At 41.7% G+C, this 21493-nt stretch overlaps 1 protein-coding gene across 3 annotated transcripts in view; it reads right to left on the bottom strand.

Moving 5' to 3' along the window:
• Nucleotides 1–21493, bottom strand: part of LOC121877918 (neurexin-1-like) — a 106406-nt gene that overhangs the window by 42844 nt on the left and 42069 nt on the right. For all 3 annotated transcript variants that reach the window (XM_042383876.1, XM_042383878.1, XM_042383877.1), the window contains exons 2-3: nt 8509–8658; nt 4498–4658 (exon numbers count right to left, since the gene is read on the bottom strand). In XM_042383876.1, the coding sequence (XP_042239810.1) occupies nt 4498–4658; nt 8509–8658 (311 nt within the window). The remainder of the gene's footprint in view (nt 1–4497; nt 4659–8508; nt 8659–21493) is intronic.

Here is a 21493-nt window from a genome sequence, read left to right as displayed (position 1 = left end):
TAGATAGATAGATAGATAGATAGATAGATAGATAGATAGATAGATAGATAGATAGATAGATACCAAAAGTTTATATAAGTTGATTTCTAAAAAAAAAAAAATATTTGCATTGTATTTTTATTCGATGTTTTTCTACATTTTTGCTGTGACTTCATTCCTGTTTTCACTTTATATATCACATCATCTTTTTAGTTACTTCATTCATTAGTTCATTCATCATCCGGCTAATTCATCCAATTCCAATCACCTCATTCATCATCTACCATTTCATCCATCTGTCAAGCTAATCACTCCATCTCATCCATCACCAAGTCAGTCACACACACACACACACACACACACACACACACACACACACACACACACAACACACACACACACACACACACACACACACACACACCTAACAAGCAAGTGGTCATCCAGCCGTCTGAGGTTGATGGATGAGAAGGTCATAGCCAATGTTCCTCCTGGATGAAATATGGTCTGGCCTGGGGTGGGGCGGGGGTGGGGTGGGTGAGTGGGTGGGTGGGTGAGTGAGTGAGTGAGGAGGGAGTGAGTGGGCAGGAGGGTGGGTGAGAGGGTGGAGGGGTGGGTGAGTGTGAGTGGGTGGGGTGAATGAAAGGATGGGCAGTGGATTTGTGGATGGTAGGGTGAGGCACAGGCAGGTGGGTAACAGGTAAGGGGTGGGGTGACTGCGGGGTGGGGTGACTGGTGGGTGGGTGGTGGGTGGTGGGTGGCTGGTGTGCGGTCGCACACACCCTCCAAATCATGCCATGGTCTCTGCCTCAGGTCCATCTGTCAACGAGGAGGTAAGAGACCTGAGCTTCACTGACTCAGGGGTCAATACTCACAGGGTCAAGTGGGGTGTAGACTGCCTCACCAACCCCACTCCCACCTCACCAACCCCCTCACCAACCCCACTCCCACCCTCCCCCAAGAAAAACAAAATAAAAATAAAAGAAAAACGAATTCTAAAAACATCATACATTACGTGGCAATTCTCAAACATAAATTTATATTATCAAAAAAAAAAGAAAATATTCCCCAAAATGTGTGTTAATTCGTAAATATAAATCGTCCGAATTTAGACAAAAATATCTGCAAGGTTTCTGAGACGAAAATTGTGTGCAGATTCGGAAAACTACAGAAAAGTACGAATTGTAACATAAATTGCGGGAACTCTAAAAAAAAAATATATATAATAAATTGTCTGAATGCCGAAACGTATTGTGTATATTCCGAAAAATGTGCACAGATTCGGGACGAACTTCGTACAGATTGCGAAATAAACTGTGAACGAGGAAGTATACCCACTTAGTGCAACACAGTTTATCAGCAAGGTGGATTGGGGTATCCTTTACGAGAGAGGGTCAGCAATAATAATAATAATAATAATAATAATAATAATAATAATAATAATAATAATAATAAGACACGACCTTCAACACCAGGCAGGGGGAGGGGGGAAGGGGTCAGGTGTTAGACAAGACTGTGGAGAATGACTCGCCTTTCCCAAGACAGTCAGGCTATACAACAAGACATCAACACCAACTCCCTAGCGTGTACACTGGCTATGTTTACTTGTCCTTGTGTATTGACTCGAAATTTAACAGGGACAGGAATACAGTTTTCAGCTTTAACAAGATAAACTACATAGTGTGGTAGTTGCAGATTTAGGTCGTTGGTGATGTGTAAATCCGTAAATCTGGTTTCTATTTTGACAGATTTTTTAGGGGGACAGTAAAAGCATTGGGGGATTTTTTTTTTTTTTTTTTTTGCTCAGATTGACGAGTACTTGCTCCGCAATGAACCATGACCTAGATTGGCTCAGTTGATGGTTAGGAGTACAGGAAGCTAGGGATACAACACACACACAATAACACAAAAGAGCGAGCGACAAAAACTATTGAACAGTCCACTACCAAATACTTTTAATTCCGAAATTATTGAAAATTCCCGAAAAAAACTATAATAATAATAATAATAATAATAATAATAATAATACACGAGTATACCACAAGAAGGCAATATACTTACATAATCTACTAGTATATACATAATAGAAACAGGATATACAAAATTATATATACCAGGATATTGCCAATATGACCCACAGTGGCTCTTAAGATTTTAATATGGAAATCTCAAGGACTTCCCTCCTCCTTCTCCCTACCTCTCTGTCTCTCTCCTTCCTCCCCCTCCTCCTTATATTTCTCTCTCCTTACCTCTCCTTCTTCCCCTACTTCTCACTATCCTTCCTCACCCACCCCTCCTCCCTCTCTCTCTCCTTTCTCTCATCACCCAACTCTTTTTTCTCTTTCCCGTCTCTTCCTCTAACTTTCTCTGCTGCCATCCCATCTCTCACTTTCTTTCCCCTTCTTTCTACCTGTCCTCCTCTCTCCCTGCCTATCCCTACCCTCTTTCCACCTTCAATCTATCCTTAACCTCTCCCCTCTCCCCACACTCCTCCACCTCCCAACTTCTCGCCTCTCCCGAACACGCCAAGCTTAGCCCAGGCAAGGGGGTGGGGTGGGGGGGGATGAGGGGTGAGAGGTAGTAAAGGGGGGGTGAGGGGAGGGGTGGGTAGGTAAATATCAATAGGCAGCAATAAATAGAGGCAATTTAATAAAATCTTTAAATTCCTCTTCGGTTGGTATGTGGAAGGGAGGGATGTAGGAAATATGATATTGTAGGAGAGGTAGGAATATGAGAGAGGAAAGGAGAGGAGAGAAAGAGCGAGGAGGGGTGGGTGGGAGGGAGGAAGGAAGGGACGATGAAGGAGAAGAGAGGAGAGCAAGAGGAGGGGGTGGGAGGGAGAAGGAATTCAAAATGTGTACGTGAATGCTTTTTCTGTGTATGTGTGTGTGTGTGTGTGTGTGTGTGTGTGTGTGTGTGTGTGGGCAAAGTTAATTTCTCCTGTATACCGATAGATAGATAGATGGATTGAAGGACAGATAGATGAATGAAAAAAAAATGAATGAAGAATAGATGAATAAACTAATGAAAAAAAAATGGAATGGACAATGAAAGAATGGTTGGATAAATTGATAACGACCGCATATATGGATTGACGAATGACTGTTTTTGATGGATGGATGGAGTGGAAGGTAGAGTCATTCAATCACGCCCAACCACCCAGGCAAGCGTTGACTCGTGTACAATAAACTCATCAATCATCAATATTCTCCACAGCAATTTCCCTCCTTCAATATTGTACTGTGATGGCTCTCTCTGTGTATTTACGATGCAATTTTTCCTTTACTTTCTTTCTCCTCCAGTTATTGTCACCTCTCTCTATATTCTTCTTCTCCCTTCTTCCATATTTTGTTATTATTTACTACTCTCACCCTTTCTCCCTCTCTATATCTTCCCCATCTCCCCATTTCTTCCCCATTCAGGTAGTAACATATCCTCCAAGTACTTTACTTTACTGCCATCAAAACAACATTCATTTTCTGAACTTGAATTGCTCTCTCTTGACCTATGGGTTACACACACACACTTCCCTCTTTCCCTCTCACTACCCCTCTCACTCCAGGCTCCTCATCTCTTTCTACTCTCTCAGGAATGCTTCTCTCTCCTCTCAACACTCATTCCCATATACAGCTCCAGTATTCAAGATAAGGTTACCAGAACTTTTCCTCTCGACTTCCCACCGACTATATAAATTTTTTTTTTTCTACTACACTATAATGAAAGCCACGATACTCAACCCACCTCTTCATTCTTCTTTCTTGTACGACTCTATTTCCCTGTGTTGGGCATTACATAAGGTAAAGGGTCTGATGTAATTATGCTTTAATCACCTCTCTGAAACTGTCATGTCTTTATAGAGGCTTAAAGTCTTACATATACAGACACAGAAAGACAGACAGACAGACAGACACACATACACACCTCAGCCACAGTAAAAAACAGGTTTATTCATCTCATCCATACAGCGTACAGATTCACATAAGCTATTTAATATAACTCTCCTCTTACACATAATTCCTTTCTTCCTTTACTACCTATAACTTACATAAATTCAAAATAAAAGCCAATCACAACTAACCAATTTAATCTCTACATAAATTCAAATAAACTCATTTATTTACTCTTATTTTCTGATGTTTTCTGATGTTTTTGGAATTTATGTCTGAATGAGCGAGCGGTTCATCTCTCCTGCGGTTCCTCGAGTCACTTGAGACGGATGCTCTTGAGACTCAAAGATACAACACGGTAGAGGAAGCAAGACTCGGTAATAGCATCAAGACTTAATAAAAAACACTCGAGTCCAAAACAATAACATAAGACTAACAAAAATAACAATATCGTGATTCAAGAAAACAAAAACGACTCAAATAAACGCATTAAGACTAAAAATAAAATAGAATCAGAACTAAAAAATAAAGTACCATCAAGACTAAAAAAAAAAACACTAACTCAAAAAAATTACTCAAAAAAGCATCCCGACTCAAAAAGAACAACTCACAACACATCACCGGTACCCACCTCTTTGACGGCCCTGTGGACGCTAACGGTGTGCCATTGGTTGTCATCGAAGCGGACGTTGTCGGGTCTGACGGTGACCTTAAGAGGGTCACCACCCATGTCAAGGGTCACCAGAACACCTCCCTCACGAAGAGCCATGTTGATGTAGTCCTTACCATCACCTGTAGGAGAGAGAAGAGGAGGGGGAAGGTGTGTTAATTATATTTCTCGCTCGTTTAATTCCATCTTTATCTCTATCTCAGTCTGTTTCTCTGTACCAAGAAACAGAATACACACTTGGCCTAATACAAAACAGCACACCATTAAAAAAAAAATCTCAAGTCATTATATTCTTGTGTTGAGAAAAGGCAAGAGACGGACATTTAGAATCACCACAAAAAAAATAATAAAAAATAAAATCCCAGTAAAAAAAAAAAAGTCCTGGAGAGAAAATCAGGAGTAATGACGTAAAAATAAATCCAAGGAACTCCAGAGGATGAAGGTTGGACGTGGGGGAGATGCGACAGGGTGAGCAGAGCAAGACTTGTTGGACTTGCAAGGAGATACGACCTGTTGAGACGAGGATTTACTGGATGTTGTACGGCGTTAGCAGGTGAAGAAGGAGGAGGAGAGGAGGAAGAGAAGGAAGAAGTGAAGGTGGAGGAGGAAGAGGAGGAGAAGAAGAAAAAGAGGAGAAGGATGAGGAGGAGAAGGAGGAAGAGGAAAAGGAAGAAAGAAAAGGGGGTGGAAAAGGAAGAAGGAAGAGAAGGAGGAGGAGGAGGAGGAGGAGGAAGAGACTGCTTGCATCTACTGTTGGAAGAGAGAGAGAGCGAGTGTGTGTGTGTGTGTGTGCGTGTGTGTGTGTGTGTGTGCGTGCGTGTGTGTGTGCGTGCGTGCGTGAGTGTGTGTGTGTGTGTGTGTGTGTGTGTGTTTGTGTTTCAAGACCCGTCAGCAAGAATTCCCACAGTTGTTATTTTCTTTCACCTCCTCAACATCACCTCCACTTCTTTTTTTCCTTTTATGAGGAGGAGGAGAAGAGGAGGAAGAGTAGGAGAAGAGGAGGAAGAGGAAGATTATTACACGATACCCTCTACAGCCAAAGTTTCTCCTCTAAGGTAAACTATCATCTTACAACCTCTCCTTGTCTTCCCGAGTGGAGGTACAACAAGGATTTTATCTCTCTCTCTCTCTCCTTCCTTCCTTCCTTCCTTCCTTCCTTCCTTCCCCTTTTCTACTTCGTTTTTCTTATGTTGTTCTTTTCCTTCTTTTTGATTTCTTACTTTCATATTCTTCTTTCCTCCTCCTTTTCCTTTATTTTTTTTTCATTCATTTTCTTTCTTTTTCTTTTTTCTTTATTTCCTCTTCGTCTACTTTTTATATTTTATTCTCTTCAATATGATTTCCTGCATTCCTGCCTTTCCACAGGATTGATCACCATAACAGTAGCTTAACTTAACCTAACTTAACCCCCCAGGTAGGATTGGGGAGGGGGGGGGGGTTAATAGTCAGGTTGAAATAAGCTAGGGTGTCTAATCTTCAGGTAATCCATTAAATAAATACTTTACCAATCAGAGGTTGTTTCATGGCCATCGCAATAAACTCATCTACGAACTAAGATGTCAAATCCATTATCGTTTTTCAATATCAATCAACCATCTCTGGAATAACGGATTTTCTGGAATAACGGATGCTTTGGAATAACGGATTTTTGTGAATAACGGATTTTCTGAAATAACGGATTTTCGGGAATAACGGATGCTCTGGAATAACGGATTTTCGGGAATAAAGGATTTTGCAGATGCTTGCGTTAATTGTTTTGTAACTGATCATAAATAACACCCTGACTTACCGTACAGTTTTAACGTGCTTTTAACGCAATCTATACCACACTAGAAAAAAAAAAATCCCTCGCGTACAAAAACCCAACAAACATCAGTCAGGTCAGAAAGGGACAAGAACTTGACTCACTAAACACAGCCCAAATTAAGACTGAAATCTAAATGAATCCGGATTCTAGCTCAGCGAACGACTACAGACAGCATAATAGAGGTGGTGGAGATAATTTGTACAGTCTATGAATTCTGTACCTTCTGTGGGACATCCTCTGAGGGTACAGTAGAAGGCGGGTATAATGAGGATATGGATTATCTTCAATTACTTCTTTTGTATCTTGGCAAGTTTCCGTTTTCTTTAATTTAATTCTCTCATCTTATAAAGAGTAATTTCTTCTTCTTCTTCTTCTTCTTCTTCTTCTTCTTCTTCTTCTTCTTCTTCTTCTTCTTCTTCTTCTTCTTCTTCTTCTTCTTCTTCTTCTTCTTCTTCTTCTTCTTCTTCTTCTTCTTCTTCTTCTTCTTCTTCTTCTTCTTCTTCTTCTTCTTTCTTCTTCTTCTTCTTCTTCTTCTTCTTCTTCTTCTTCTTTCTTCTTCTTCTTTCTTCTTCTTTCTTCTTCTTCTTCTTCTTCTTCTTCTTCTTCTTCTTCTTCTTCTTCTTCTTCTTCTTCTTCTTCTTCTTCTTCTTCTTCTTCTTCTTCTTCTTCTTCTTCTTCTTCTTCTTCTTCTTCTTCTCTGCGTTTGTTGATGTTTGTTTTATTTTTTACTTTCAAGTTTGTTTTTAATCTCTATTTACATTTTCTTACTCCGTCACATTTAAACGAGAGAGAGACAGAGAGAGAGAGAGAGAGAGAGAGAGAGAGAGACTCCACCTAATGCATCTCTAACATCAGTGGCTATTCGTCGTCTCGCCGCCGTGTGTTCCCAAAGTCTAATCGGCAGAAATAGCGTTTCTATACTTGGGACTGAATGACTGATAATCTGATGAACCTCGCTTTCCTCCCGGCTGCTACATTGACTGTTTCTGCTATATCGAGCAAAGTCAGGGGACGGCAGTGGTGTGTGTGTGTCCGCTGAGACTCCCACATGAATGGGTAATGGTGAATAATGCGGAATGGGAGGAGGGGGATTAAGGAGGGGAGTGGGTGGGATCTGAGTTGGGTATTCTGGGTGAGTTATATCTCATTCTGTAGGGATGGGATGGGTGGAATAGGTAAGAGGGTAAGAAGGTTATTATCAGGGGGGTGGTGTAGTGGGTAGATAGATGAGAATGGGGATGGATGGGAGAGAGAATATGGTTGAGGAAGAGAGGAAGGTGATTGAAAGAATGTGAAGTGCAGATTTGGATGGTTCAGGAGACAAAGAAGAAAGGAGTAAAAACTGAGGAGGACAAGGAGGAGAGGGAGGAGGAGAAGGAAGAAGAAGAGGAGCAGGAAGAAGAAGAGGAGGAGGATGAAGAGGAGGAGGAAGAGGAGGAAGGAAGAATTAGAACAGAAAAAACGTAAAACCTAACAGTCCTGGGAATTACTCGTCCGTTCCAATAAATTTCAAGTTAAATCTAGAAGGTCAAATTCTAGGTCACGGTGTAAAGGTCAACAACACATTCAAAGCAACAATAAAATAATTCTATCAGCCAATAACGCAGCAACATTCATTAATACCCCCCAAAAAAGAAGATGACAGTTAATCATTTTATTATCGAACTCTAATGCTCTTTCAACACAAGCTTCCGGATGTGATGTAATTGAGCAAATGACAAAATTTAGGTCGCGGTCTTCTTTATTTTCTACACTACAGTGATGACAATTGATTATCTAACCAGAAGAAAAACTTGGTATAACAAAAGACATCTGCAGGTTATGACGCAAGTAGTCAATTTTCATACGAGCCCGCCACCGTCGCCGCCGCCTACAGTAGGTCGGAGGTTAATACTATGAATTTTATTCTTTGGAAATAAAAGTGTAATTGACAGCGCTCTTCGTCAGTGTCATTACTAGGTTTATATTAAGAGAAAAGGTTAAATCATATGTCATAATTTACAGTTGGTGTGTGGTAGTCCCTTTGTCTCGTTCAGCCTACGTACAGTATAAAGCTCCTTCACGTTAAAGATATTTTAGAACATCTTTAGGAATAGGATATAAAAATGTCTACCATGTCTGTGAGACGCTTCAAAGAGGAGGACTAAGAGCACTCCTGCACCTACCGGAGAAGAAGAGGACGCCTGCAGGATGTCTGGTCTTGAAGGAGAAGGAGAGCTGGTCACTCTGAGATGCGAGGGGCTGACCACCAGTCCTGCGTAGGTCCCACCAAAGGTACTCACGGCCCCTGAAGGTGATCTCCTCCACCTGACGTTCTGTAGGGCAAAAAGAATCACCTGGTTAGTTTACTGTAGAGAGAATGTTTCATGAGGTAAATAAAATATCATTATTAGTTCACAAAATGACAATATCTAAATATTAGGTTTAGTTCTCTTGCATGCTTACATACTACCATGGATGTCCTTTTTTTTCTGCTTCAAGGTAATGGTAACAGAGATTGTGTTGTGAAAATATACCAAGAGTCAAGTAAGATTACACGTGACGACCAAGACCTTAGATAATTGATTTGAATAAAGGCCCCAGCAGCACCCTAGGAAGATCAAGAAAGACGCTGCAGGACCCCAAGAAAACCCTGGAGGATTCGGAAGGACTTAGTTGGACTATCCAGCCAAGTGAAAGTGGCGTATCCCGAAGGCAGGAACCGAAGAGACACAATATCCTGCGGCGGAGTAGATATTCTGACGGAGGGAGGCGAATCTTGGCCGGCCAATATCCTCCCTGGACAAGCCTATTCCGTCCTTGAAGAATCTGACCGGATTAAATTGAATTTCACCGAGAATGAAACTTCCAAAGAATTGTTATTTGAATGTGTGTGTGTGTGTGTGTGTGTGTGTGTGTGTGTGTGTGTGTGTGTGGTATATCTTGATAACTTTACAACAGCCACAGTCATACACGCACGGCAACAGACGATGGATGGTTCGTGTACTTGATTCCGTGACTGAGGAACTTTAAAGAGTAAACTTGGTGTTGTCCAGTCAAGGTAAGGGAGAGATACGTCCTCACACCGTATTCTGTGGCCAAGAAGTTCGAGGAAAACGTAGATAGTGAGAGAAAAATTGGGAAGGGAGGAGGGAGGGAAGAGGGAAAGAGAGGAAGGAGAGGAAGAGGAGTATTCCCTAACTTTTGGAACAACAACAGACGTTCACCTTCTAATGGTTGCAGCCACCCCTTCCCTTATCCCCCCAGAGTTGTTTAATGAGAACAAGATTCATATGGAACTGCTGCAAATCCCCTCCCTTTCCCCCTCCCCCCCCCTTGTGCAATGACACCGTCAGCTCACCTGGGATTGTTGCACCCCTTCTCCCCCCCATCACGTCACCCACGCTCGTTCCTCATTTCAGACAAAATTCTATTTGATGCGATGTGTCGTGTGGGCTTGCCTGGCTCTGTGTTACTGAGGAATAGGGGTCAGGGGTCAGGGGTCGAGGGCGTGAGAGGTCAGAATTGAAAGGTCATTAATTTGTTGTTAGGGGACGGAGTTATGATAGGTCAACAGGTTGAATAAGCGGCAGCCTAGAATTTCACAAACCACTTTAGAACCAAGACTGTCAATCACCATGACTCCCTGTAAACCTCCACAAATCACCGTCAATCACCACATACCACGACCAAACACCATGACGAGACACAGCGAGACATAGCGAGACACAGCGAGACATAGACACTAAACAACCTCACGTACAGTACCACCCTCACACACACAGATGACACACACACACACACAATCATTATAGCTAACGCCGCCAGCACGAGCGAAGCGACTGTCACGCCAGGCGATGTCATCACCATCAGGAGAGGACCTAATGCAATGTAGGATTCTGCGATGGCTTGAGGCTGTCATTAACGGTGCTTATCTCCTGCCGACACGACCCGACGTCTCACGCAGGCATCAAGGAGGACCTCGGGATAAACATAAGAATATCCAACCTCATGTGAGATGGGTCTATTGTTGGTGACGCTGGTGGTGGTGAGGAGGTGATGATGGTGTTGTGTTGGATGATAGTGATGATGGTGCTGTGTTAGATGATGGTGGTGATGGTGCTGTGTTAGATGATGGTGGTGATGGTGCTGTGTTAGATGATGGTGGTGGTGGTGGTGGGGCTGTGTTGGATGATGGTATTGTGGTTTAGTTGATGCTGAGGGTGGATGATGGTGGTGGTGGTTATGGTGATGATGGTATTGTGTTTTAGTTGATGTTGAGGGTGGTGGTGGTGGTGATGGTGTTGTAGTAGGTGATGGAGGGAGTTGCTTATGATGATGATGATGATGATGATGAGTATATAAAAGAGTAAGGGTACTGGTTGATGTAGATGAGGGTGGTGATGGAAAATGATAGTGATAATGGAAGAAGAAGAAGGGAACGACACAAAGAAGAAAGAAGAAAAAGGAGAAGAAAGGAGAGGAAAGGAAAGGAAAAAAAAACATGAACAAGAAGAAAAAAGGAAGGAAACAGAATAAAAGAAAAAAAGAAGGAAAATAAGAACGAAAGAAGAAAAAGAAGAAACAGTAAAGAGACCAATATACAGAAAGCAAAAGAAGACAACCTTTACTAGACGTATAAGAGAAAAAGATAAATCCCCTCCCCCCCTTCCTTCCCCCTGTCAGAGTACAACAACCCCCCCCCTCCCCCTCACCTCCTTTCCACCTGCCTCACCTCACACACCTGCACGACTTTCTCAGGAGCTCTCTATCACACAGCTCGGCTCCATTTATCACCTTGATTTATCAGTTCATTAACTCGGCAACGAATGACCTGCTCAGGGTGATATATGAATACCGATTACTGTGGCTTTCCAACACTTAAATGTTACAGTCGAAAAAAAAATGGACAAAAAATATTATTCCGAGGAAACGATTACTTGATTGGTAAAGGATCTCGGCGACGTCTCCACACGGTTGAGAATTCCAGGTCATAATGGGTTAAAAAAAAAAATATTATTATATATAATTTGTGATGTGGGGCAGAAATATGGCTGTAAATCCCTGTGTGTTTGGTTATTCATGGCCTAATTGTTAAGTCTGATTAATCCAATTATAAAAGGGTCTCTCTCTCTCTCTCTCTCTCTCTCTCTCTCTCTCTTAAAACCCACTTGTATCAGGGTATTTGTGGACTATGTGGGTTACTCTACATTACTGTCTCTGTCTCTCTATTATTTCTCTCACCACAAAGAGATAATAAACAGGAAATAGAGAGAGTGACGTCATATTCATCATACCTTCCAAAATACTTAGACAACGGTATAATAGTAACACACAAAGACAGACAGCTTGGAGACCGCGATATATCACCACCAAATGAGCGGACCTAACTTCCCTTACACTCACCTCAGTAACAGAAGGATAAATAGTTATTTCTGGCAGGCTTAGCTGTTGTGTGTTACCGCCCGAAATAGGACTTATAAATTGCCTCTTGTCAAGGCTTCTGAGCTTTTTGTGAAACAGGTCATAACTTAGGCTTGAGTGCATCTCCTGAGTGTTCTTAACGCGAGATTTATTGCCGGATGCAACCTCCCACCGGATTCACGATTATTCCCGTGTTTTTTTTTCCGTAATTCAGAATCAGGCCCTTATGTTGTAATCTATCTCTGAAAGCAACCACAAACAGTATTCATGATAATTTTTCCATTTTTTTTGTAATTCTGTACCAAGCGACTACGATTCTGAATTGGAAAATAACACGAATGTTCGAAGATATTTAAGAGATATACATAGGATAAGATGAGAGTAAGATTGATATCATTGAAAGACACGAATTTATTGAAGGATACAAGATAATGCGTGCCAGATTGTTTTTTGCGATTCAGAATTGGAAAAGTGTTTGACGATTCTGTGTTTGTTCATTCTCTCAATATATCTCCAATAACTGATGGGTTAACTTAGAATATTTAACACTGTAGAGGGATTATACCAAGTTATTAATCTAATCTAACCTAACCTAAGCAAATCAAACTAAACCAAAATTCTTACAATAATAAACTGAACACATACATACACCTTCAGTTTCTATTTTATTGCACGATTCGAATTGACTGTCGGATTCAAAAATTTCGCCCGTGTATTTGAGATTCTGAATCACACCCGCGCACGATTCTGAACTGAAGATAATATTACTGGTCGGAAGATTTAGTGCCACGGATAAAATATTCGAGGTGTATAGCCCATATTTTCTCGCCACACACACACACACACTCAAGGGGTATAAGTATATTACACGCTGTTGTCTCGTCAGTGTGGCCATAGTAATTACAACAGGTGAATGAATGTCTGACCTGACTTGCTGACACAGGTGAGTGAATTGACTGGTGATTTCGGTAATGTTATGAATTTATTAGTTTGATTTAATTTTCTATGTATTTAGTTTTCTCTCTCTCTTTCTATCTTAATCTCTCTTTCTACATCTCTTTCTTCGCACCTTTCTCTATCCCTCTCTTTCTCTCTCTATCTCTCCTTTCTAATCTATTCCAGTGTGATCAAAGTTTACAGTGGTGGTGGTGAAGGCTTATGGCTACCTGGCTTAATGGTGGTCATTATACTCTAAATAGCCTCTCTTCTATACTCCTTATGTCCTCTCATTATCACGCTGTCTCCTTATTCTCTCCTTCCATCTCCCCTCTCTCTTTATCTATTTGTCTTTATTTCTCTCCCAATTCTCACCAATTCCTTCTTCTTGATCTTCTAGTTCCTCATATCTACCCAATTTTTATTTCTCTCTTCCTATTAATTGTAACCTCCTATTTATGCCTATTTGGTGCCCATTTGTCCCTATTTCATTCTATTTTTTTCTCTTTCCTCTTTCACCATCCATTCCTCTTTCCCTCCATCTTTCTCTTCTTTTCCATTTATGTTTATTCTTCTCTATTTTTCACTCATCTCTCTTCTTCGTCCACATCATCTTAACCTTACCTGTGTTCTCTCCTCCTCTCCCTTTCAATCCATTTCTTTCTCATCTTTTCACCACCCATCCCTCTTTCTCCTCCTCTTCCTCCTTCTCATCTTCACCCATTCATCCTTCCTTCCTTCCTTCCTCCTCGTCATTTCAACCAATTCACCTCATCCTCCCCTTCCTCTTCTCAATCGCCATCTACTAATTCCTCCTCCTCTATCTTCCTCCACTTCTTCCTTCATAACTCAATTCCTCTATACTTCCTCCTCCTCCTCCTCCTCCTCCTTTCCACCCCACTCTTCCACTCTTCCTCCTCCCCATTTCCAATGTCTGTCTCCCCCCCCTCCCCTCCATCTCACACTCCTAAAACGTGAGGAAATTGTTCTTCCTTCGCTTGGAATATGACAGAAAAATTTATTAGGTATCTGAAGAAGAGAATTTACTGGGTCTTCGGCTGTCTGTCCGCTGCAATGTGTTTATATATGCAGGATTTGGGTGGCCTTCTGGGTATGATGGTATATGAAGCTCTGTGTGTGTGTCTGTCTGTCTGTTGAGATGTGTGTGTGTGTGTGTGTGTGTTTTGAGACGTGTCTGTCTGTGTCTGTTTCGTTATTTGATTGTCTGTCTCATTTTTCCAATCTACATGTGACTGCCCACACACCAGCCAGCCAGATGTGTGTTTACTTACATTACCACCTGACGGAAAATTTCCCTCGTCTGTACTAACTTCTTTCAATTTACCTGAGTGACTCTCTCTTATAACACACCATCAATAGCTTCATTAACCTGCCATCACTATAGTTTAATGTCTGTCATTCTGTAATTCCTATATACCTGTCGATGTCTCTCAGTCCATCAGCAGCTTGTATGTGTCTCTCTGTCTCTCCTAACTGTCTATCTTTATGTGTCAGTGTCGCTTCTATCTGTCCACGCCTGTCGTTCTGTTCAATTGGTTCCCACTCACTGCTCTCTCTCTCTCTCTCTCTCTCTCTCTCTCTCTCTCTCTTTCAGCACCTTGTACCATGCATATACAAGGACCTGTTCTTCCCTCTGTGTGAGTACAAGTGTAAATATTGTACGTACATCCACGTAAACACACACACACACACACGTACTACAAAGGGTGGGTGTTAGGACAAAGGGAACGGGAGGACAAGGAGGGGTGGAGAGGGGGAAATGGATAAATACTCCCCCTTCCCCTCAGAGTGTGGGCGTCATGAGGTGAGGGAAGATGATGAGGGGAGGAATGGGGGGAAGGAGAAGGAAGAGGGAAAAGTGAATGGATATACATTGCCCAATTCGCTACCCAGTAAGATAAGGTGTGAATTTTATGAGCGGGGAGGAAGAGGGAGAAGAGGAGAAGAGGAGAAGGAAAGGGAAGAGGAGAAGAGGAGTAAGAGGGAATAACGTCTTCACCCCACCCCCCCAAAAACACAACATAAAAGACTAAAGAAAAAAAAAACACCGCCAAAACCTCAATGGCTGTCGCTCGCCGTTCGCCATTGCAACTTGTGTTTAATTTAGTTTTTCAATTGGCTTATTTGATTTGTCCGGGATAAATATTATTCCACAATTTTTTTTTATCTCTGTAAATATCTCTGAAAAACTGGCTTTCAATCAGGCGGTAGCGAGTGGCACCCAGGTCCAATAATTTTTCATACATGCAACAATTCTGTATTTTCATTGGCAGGACACAGACAGACAACACACACACAAAAAAAGAGGGGAAATTCTCGTATATTTCACTCCAAAACGAGGGGAGAACGCTAATATCTTTTGACTTATTTTCCGAAAAGGGGTTATGAATTTATGGGAACTTTTGAAAACTTAAAAAAAAAAAAAAAAATCGAAGAGGACTTTCCTTTTAAACATATACCTGTAAAAATGTGTTTCATTTTTTTTCTTATGTAGTAGAAGTTTGTGTTTTAACTTTACATATTTTTCCTGCAATTCAATTTCTTCTTTTTTCTTCTCTTCCTCCATGTCCTTCTTATCCTTCTTCCCCTCTTTGTCCTCCTCCTCCACTCGTCCTCATCCTCCTTGTTCTTCTCCTTCCTTCTCGCCTTCCTTCTTCTTCTCCTCCTCCTTCGCTCTCCTCCTCTTCCTTCTTCTTCTTCTTCTCCCCCTCCCCCTTCGCTCTCCTCCTCTTCTTCTTTTTCCTCCTTCACCTCTTCCCCCTTCGCTCTCCTTTTTTTCCTTTTCCTTCTTCTTCTCCTCCTCCTCCTCTTTTTCCTCCTCCTCCTCTTCCCTCTTCCTCTTCCTCTCCTCCTCCGTCGTGGTCCAACACTCAGTAAATATTTTCCTCTCCCCCGGGTCGCTGCCTGAGTTGTCCTTTGTCACATTTTCAAGGTTCGTTGACCCACCGCCCCTGAAGGATAGTCCCCCCCCTTCCCTCCCTCTGTCCCTCACTCCTCCGTCCCTCCGTCCGTACCTCATTCCTCCGTCACCACTCCCTCCATCCCTCCCGTCCTCACTCTTCTCCACCTTTCCTTCTTCCCCCTATACATTCCCTCTTCCCCCCTTCCTCCTTCTTTCCTCTACTTCCCCCTTTACTCGCCTCTCCTCTTCCCCTTCCCCCCCTTCTCCCCTCTAGACACTTACTGCTGTCTTCCTGGGTGTAATTCAGAGGACTTTAGAAGGATCTTGTCTGTCTGTGTGTTAGAGTGGTGGCCTTGTCGCCCCTTTCTCCTCCTCTCCCTTGATATATTCTTTTCAATTTGAGAGAGAGAGAGAGAGAGAGAGAGAGAGGTGTGTGTGTGTGTGTGTGCGCGCAGCTACGTCACGCGATACTCTACTCGCGTGGGGTGTTAGAAAAACCTACCTACCTTAAGTGATCATTAATTATATTGTACAGTACATCTACCTGTCTACCCACGAATTCCTACCTACACCTACCTATCGACCTACCTACACTAACCTATCTAGGGTCTTGCGTATCAATCTACCTATTTCCCTAATCTACTTATATTTTTCACTATATACCTATCAGTTTGTTTATCTTTCTATTTATCCATTTTTTTTCTATATTTGTCTATCTACCTTATTATCTACCTGCCCACTTGTTTATCAATTATCTACTTGTTTAGGTAATTGTAATTTCTACTTTCTTTTTACCGCTTTTGTCTCTCCTCTTGTTTCTACGTGCTGTAATGACTCTTCCTTTCCACTCTCTCTCTCTCTCCACCTCTTTCCTACCCTGTTTCTTTTCTCTTCCTCTCCCCCTCTCAGCACATCTGTAGTGTACTTGTGCCTCTCGTCCAATCTCTCTCTCCTTCCGTCTCTCTCTCTCTCTCTCTCCTCCCCCCCCCCTACGCCCACAGCCATGAACTTCAAGTGTGATGAAAGGACGCATTTTCCCTAGCCTCGAGTTCCCCCCCCCCCTTAGTGCGTGGCGCGGGATTAGCTTCATAATATAAGAGGCGAATTAAATTTTCATTATAAACAACCGCCAGGAACGAGAAGCAGCAGTTTACACGAACGCTTCAGTGAATCCAAACAAAGGCGGCTTGCAATACGAACGGGTCCCTCCTTCCTCTCTCTCTTCACCAACCAACTCCGTATTTCTCCCCACAATTAATGCTCTCATTATTATTACCTGAATTAATATATAGCAAAAATATATTCTACATTAATATAGGTAAATATATATACGCGGAAGAAAAGATTAACTAGATTAGTATAATAGAGAAATTATCTGGACTAATATATAATATAAGATGGTGGAATTATTTAAAAACTTGACCTTTAAATTTAGTTATCACAAGAGTAAGGGGTCATGAAATTTTAACCTGTATTTTTGTATATATATATATATATTTTTTTTTATAGTGATTTAAGGTCACGCTATGTCTAGGTCACCTGGTGGGTGTGTTAGACAAGGTCATGAGGTCACAAGAGGTTAAAGGTTAAAAGTTCAGAGGAATAAGCTTAGAGGAGAGAGACTGTAAGGTTGTGTGTGTGTAAAGGCGCACGACTGACTTAATCTATATCTATTACGATTATCAAGTAGTAAAATGATTTCCCTCACCAGTAGTTAAAAGCCTCATCATCTCACACACCACAACAGGTACTGAACACGAACAATAAACAAGGTCTCGGGGTTAATAAACTCTTATCGTACATCATCACCCTGAGAGGCTCGTCGGTAACCCTCCACACATATCCTCCATCATATCAACATTATCTTTTAACAGTTTTCCTCGTGGTTGTCGTCTTTAACACCGCCCACAGGTAATCGTCGACCCGAGCCTACGTCAGCGGTCTTCATGCATAAATACCCACCTGTGGGAAGCCTCGGCCGTGTCAGGTTAAGACCCAAAATACAATATCTAAATAAATAAACTCGATCATAAATTCTGGCGTCAATCCTTTACGTCATAGCAGGATAAGCCCTGACGCCCCAGAGATGGGAAAAGTTCATTGGTCGGGGTGGTATGACGTCACACTGACAAGGGAAAAGATGACTGGCCGTCGATAAAGTGACGTCATGAATGAAAAACAAAAAACAAAGCTCACTGGTGTGAAAGGATGACGTCACGGACTAAAACAAAGCCGATTAGCCCTTGTTAGTTTCTTATCCCCGACGGACATAAAACATAACGGCGTGGGGTGAGGAGTAGGCGTGCTGCAGGGGGGGAGGGAAGGACGGCCCCGTGTTGTGTGGTTAATGAAAAAGGATATCCTGTAGTGAGTATTTTAGACCTAATAACTAATGCTCTCGTGGGAGGGAAAACAGGATCTGGGAGGGACTTAAAGCCTGACGGTGGGTGAATGAATGGGGGAAAATATAGTGAGGAGACGAGAAGCAGATTACAACAACAACAACTCTTTCAGATATTCTCGTCTCGACACACACACACACACACACACACACACACCTCAACCACTTCCCCCAATACCCTTACCCAGTCCCCCAGTACCCTTAAGCACTCCTCCTAGTACCCTTACCCAGTCCCCCAGTACCCTTAACCACTCCCCCTCCCTTATCACCCCTTTAATACCATTTAGTACTCCTTAGCCACTACCCACCACCATTTAATTCCCCTCCAGTAATTAATTGACCACTTCCCCCTAACACTACCACCGCTCCGTCACCGTGACAGCCACTGACCACAAGAACCCAACAGGAGACGAGAGTAAGGCGGAGTTTCTTAAGAGTAAGGTAGAGATTTTCGTCTCTATTGACTCTGTGGCGTGAGACGATCTTTCTGCCTCTCTTTAGCTGGGGAAAGATGGAATCGGATTCCCTTTGAAATTAAATAAGATGTGGTAGTGAGGATTGTGGTGGTGGTGAATGATATTCATTATATGGAAAAACGCGAGGATAGATGATGATGATGATGATGATGATGAAAAAGAAGAAAAATAAGGTTACTGTGATGCGTATTATGATGATAATGTTGAGAGACAAACACACACAAACTATACACGGTATATCACCAGTCAACGACCTACCCCGTTGCATAAACCACCGCCTGAGGTACAGGAAAGAAATAAAAACATTATCCAGTTGAGGCTCAGGGTACTCCACACAACATAGTCAACATTATCATCATCACTAACATACACTCATGCCTCGGCTCAGCTTCTCAGTGGCTCGTACGATGAATATTACTCGTAAGTGAAGACGTTATGGTGCTGTTAACTGGCTGACTTACGGTAAAAACAAAACACTTGAGAGATAATTGCAAGTGTTGTATAATTGATGTAAGTTCCACGGCCAAACATGAACAACGGTGTTATATGTAATGAACAAAGACGAATTACATGACGTGTCTGATTGTTCATTGACTTACAGAGGAATTTGATTTAACTTTTTTTGTTCAATGACCAGATGTGAACAGTGGGAGGAAACGTGATGAAGAAATAAAATGGAAGCACAACAATAACTGACCGTGTCCAACTGCCGTAGGTGAACAATCGCAGTAATAAAGGTGAACAAATAACTATTCGGACGTGCCTGATTGATTGTTCATCATTCGGGTGTGAACAATCGGAACATCGAGGGACAAAAAAAAAAAGTTAACAACTTGGGTCAGATTGATGGTTTTACATCAGCTGGGTGTGAACAGAGGCGAATGAACTAAAGGTGAACAGTTGATCAGTTCTAACCTACAGTAGTTCACTGTTCACCCTTGAGAGACCTGTGTGATATAGCAAGATTATATATAAGACAAAACCATATACGAACTTTAATAAAAGTTTATATAGATGTATTTACATAGAAAAATATTTAATTAATTATTTTTACTCTGATATACAGTATCATCTAATTAATTATGTTTATATTGAAATAAAATAATAATAGTAATACACACATGTTTATATACAATTAAATAACCAAATAAATTAAACAATAGCTGGGAGATATTTTATGGAATTCATATAAATAAATAAAAGAGCAATTAGCACGATAATGTTATATAAATAGAATTATGAATAAATAAGGAAATAGATAACGTACATCAAGAAAAATCAGACAAAGGTACGGACATAACTGTGTGTGTGTGTGTGTGTGTGTGTGTGTGGTGACTTTGAACCTTCACTCTCCGCCCTGATGGTCGGTGATCACACAGAATGCACGATTATGCCGCCGTTCATCCTCCCACACACGCACACGGGGTGACGTACACATGCTCACACAGGATTACGTTCACACCCACCCACACGATGATGACGTGGGGGAAGAGGTCACGCACGCACGCACGCGCGCACACACAGTCATGTGTACATCATGCTTACGTAAACACTTAGATATACACACATGGTTGTTGACGTACACACAGAGGTTATTACCACATGAACACGCAAAGGTTGCACCATGTATACGAGCGTGACCAACAAAGAACACGCGCACACGCACACACACACACACACACACACACACACACGAACCACCTTACTGCAGTGGTGTCATGTACAGGTACACAAAAAACATCATCATGTACACACAAAGACTCAGGACACACACACACACACACACACACACACACACACACACACACACACAGTGTATATGTTAGCCAAGTAGTCGATTTTTTGACGCATTATTCTACACAATTGACTTAATAACCACAAATGTTCACTCACCGTCGTTAACCAATAAGGACTCGCCCATCCACCCACCTCGATAGTGATTAACAAGAGGATTTATTACATAGAACCGAGATACACAACAGTCCTCCTCCCACACCTCTCTTTCCCACCCTCCCACATCCCCTCCCCCCCTATACCCTCCCAGGAAGTAACGAATCTCCGGGGCATTTGGATTTAGCTGTGCCGCGGGGGTTCCCAAAGACGACCAGGATATTCGTGCGTGACGCAAACCATTATTCTCCCACACTTCCTGGTTCCTCGTTTTCTGTTTCGTTTTACTGTTTATTTCCTAGTTTCTCCTTGTTATTTCCCTGGTTTCCCGTTTTCTACGTATTAAATATTCTTATTGTCTGTTTCTCTTCAAATCCTGTTCGTTAACCCTCATATTTTCTTGTTGATTATTTCTCTCTCTCTCTTTTCCTCGTTCTATAATCCGTGGTTTTTATTTTCGTGTGTATTTCTCTATTTCTCTTGTTATTTGTTCTTCCAATTCTCTGTTTTCCTTATTTTCTGAATTCTAATTCTCTATTCTCTTAGTTTCCTGATTTCCCACTTCTCTTATTTCCCTAATTTACTGTACCTGATTCTCTAGTTCCCTGAACTTTCAAGCTGTTTCAATTAACTTTAAATACCAGTAGTTAATTATTCAACACACACACAGAGTCTCAGGAAAACAAGGACTCAAGACTGGAAGGAAAAAGAAAGGAATGCAAAGTTTCGTGTGTGTTTTTCTCCTCTTCTTAAGTCTACCTTGAAAGTGGGAGAGAAAATGGGAGGAAAAAGAAAATGGGAGGAAAAAGAAAATGGGAGGAAAAAGAAAATGGGATGCGATAAGCCGCTTGCCTTTGATTAGAATGAAAATGGGATCAAGTTAAGACACATTTGGATGTTTTCTTTTATCTCTCTCTGTTTTTTTTTTTACTTTATTCTGAGGAAGAGTTGTTGATAATGCTAGGAGACTCTTACCTTTGTCTGAGAGAGAGAGAGAGAGAGACTGCAATCCAACAACAATTATAGATTCAGACTTTAAATCCTTGAACAAATTGCAACGTCTCTCTTTTTTTTCTCCAGTACAGATATAAATTCCAGTTCCAACTCACGGTAAAAGAAAT

This window comes from Homarus americanus, unplaced genomic scaffold (genome assembly GCF_018991925.1).
Source record: "Homarus americanus isolate GMGI-L3 unplaced genomic scaffold, GMGI_Hamer_2.0 scaffold42391, whole genome shotgun sequence".
NCBI lineage: Eukaryota > Metazoa > Arthropoda > Malacostraca > Decapoda > Nephropidae > Homarus > Homarus americanus.
This window is presented reverse-complemented; position numbering and strand designations above follow the sequence as displayed.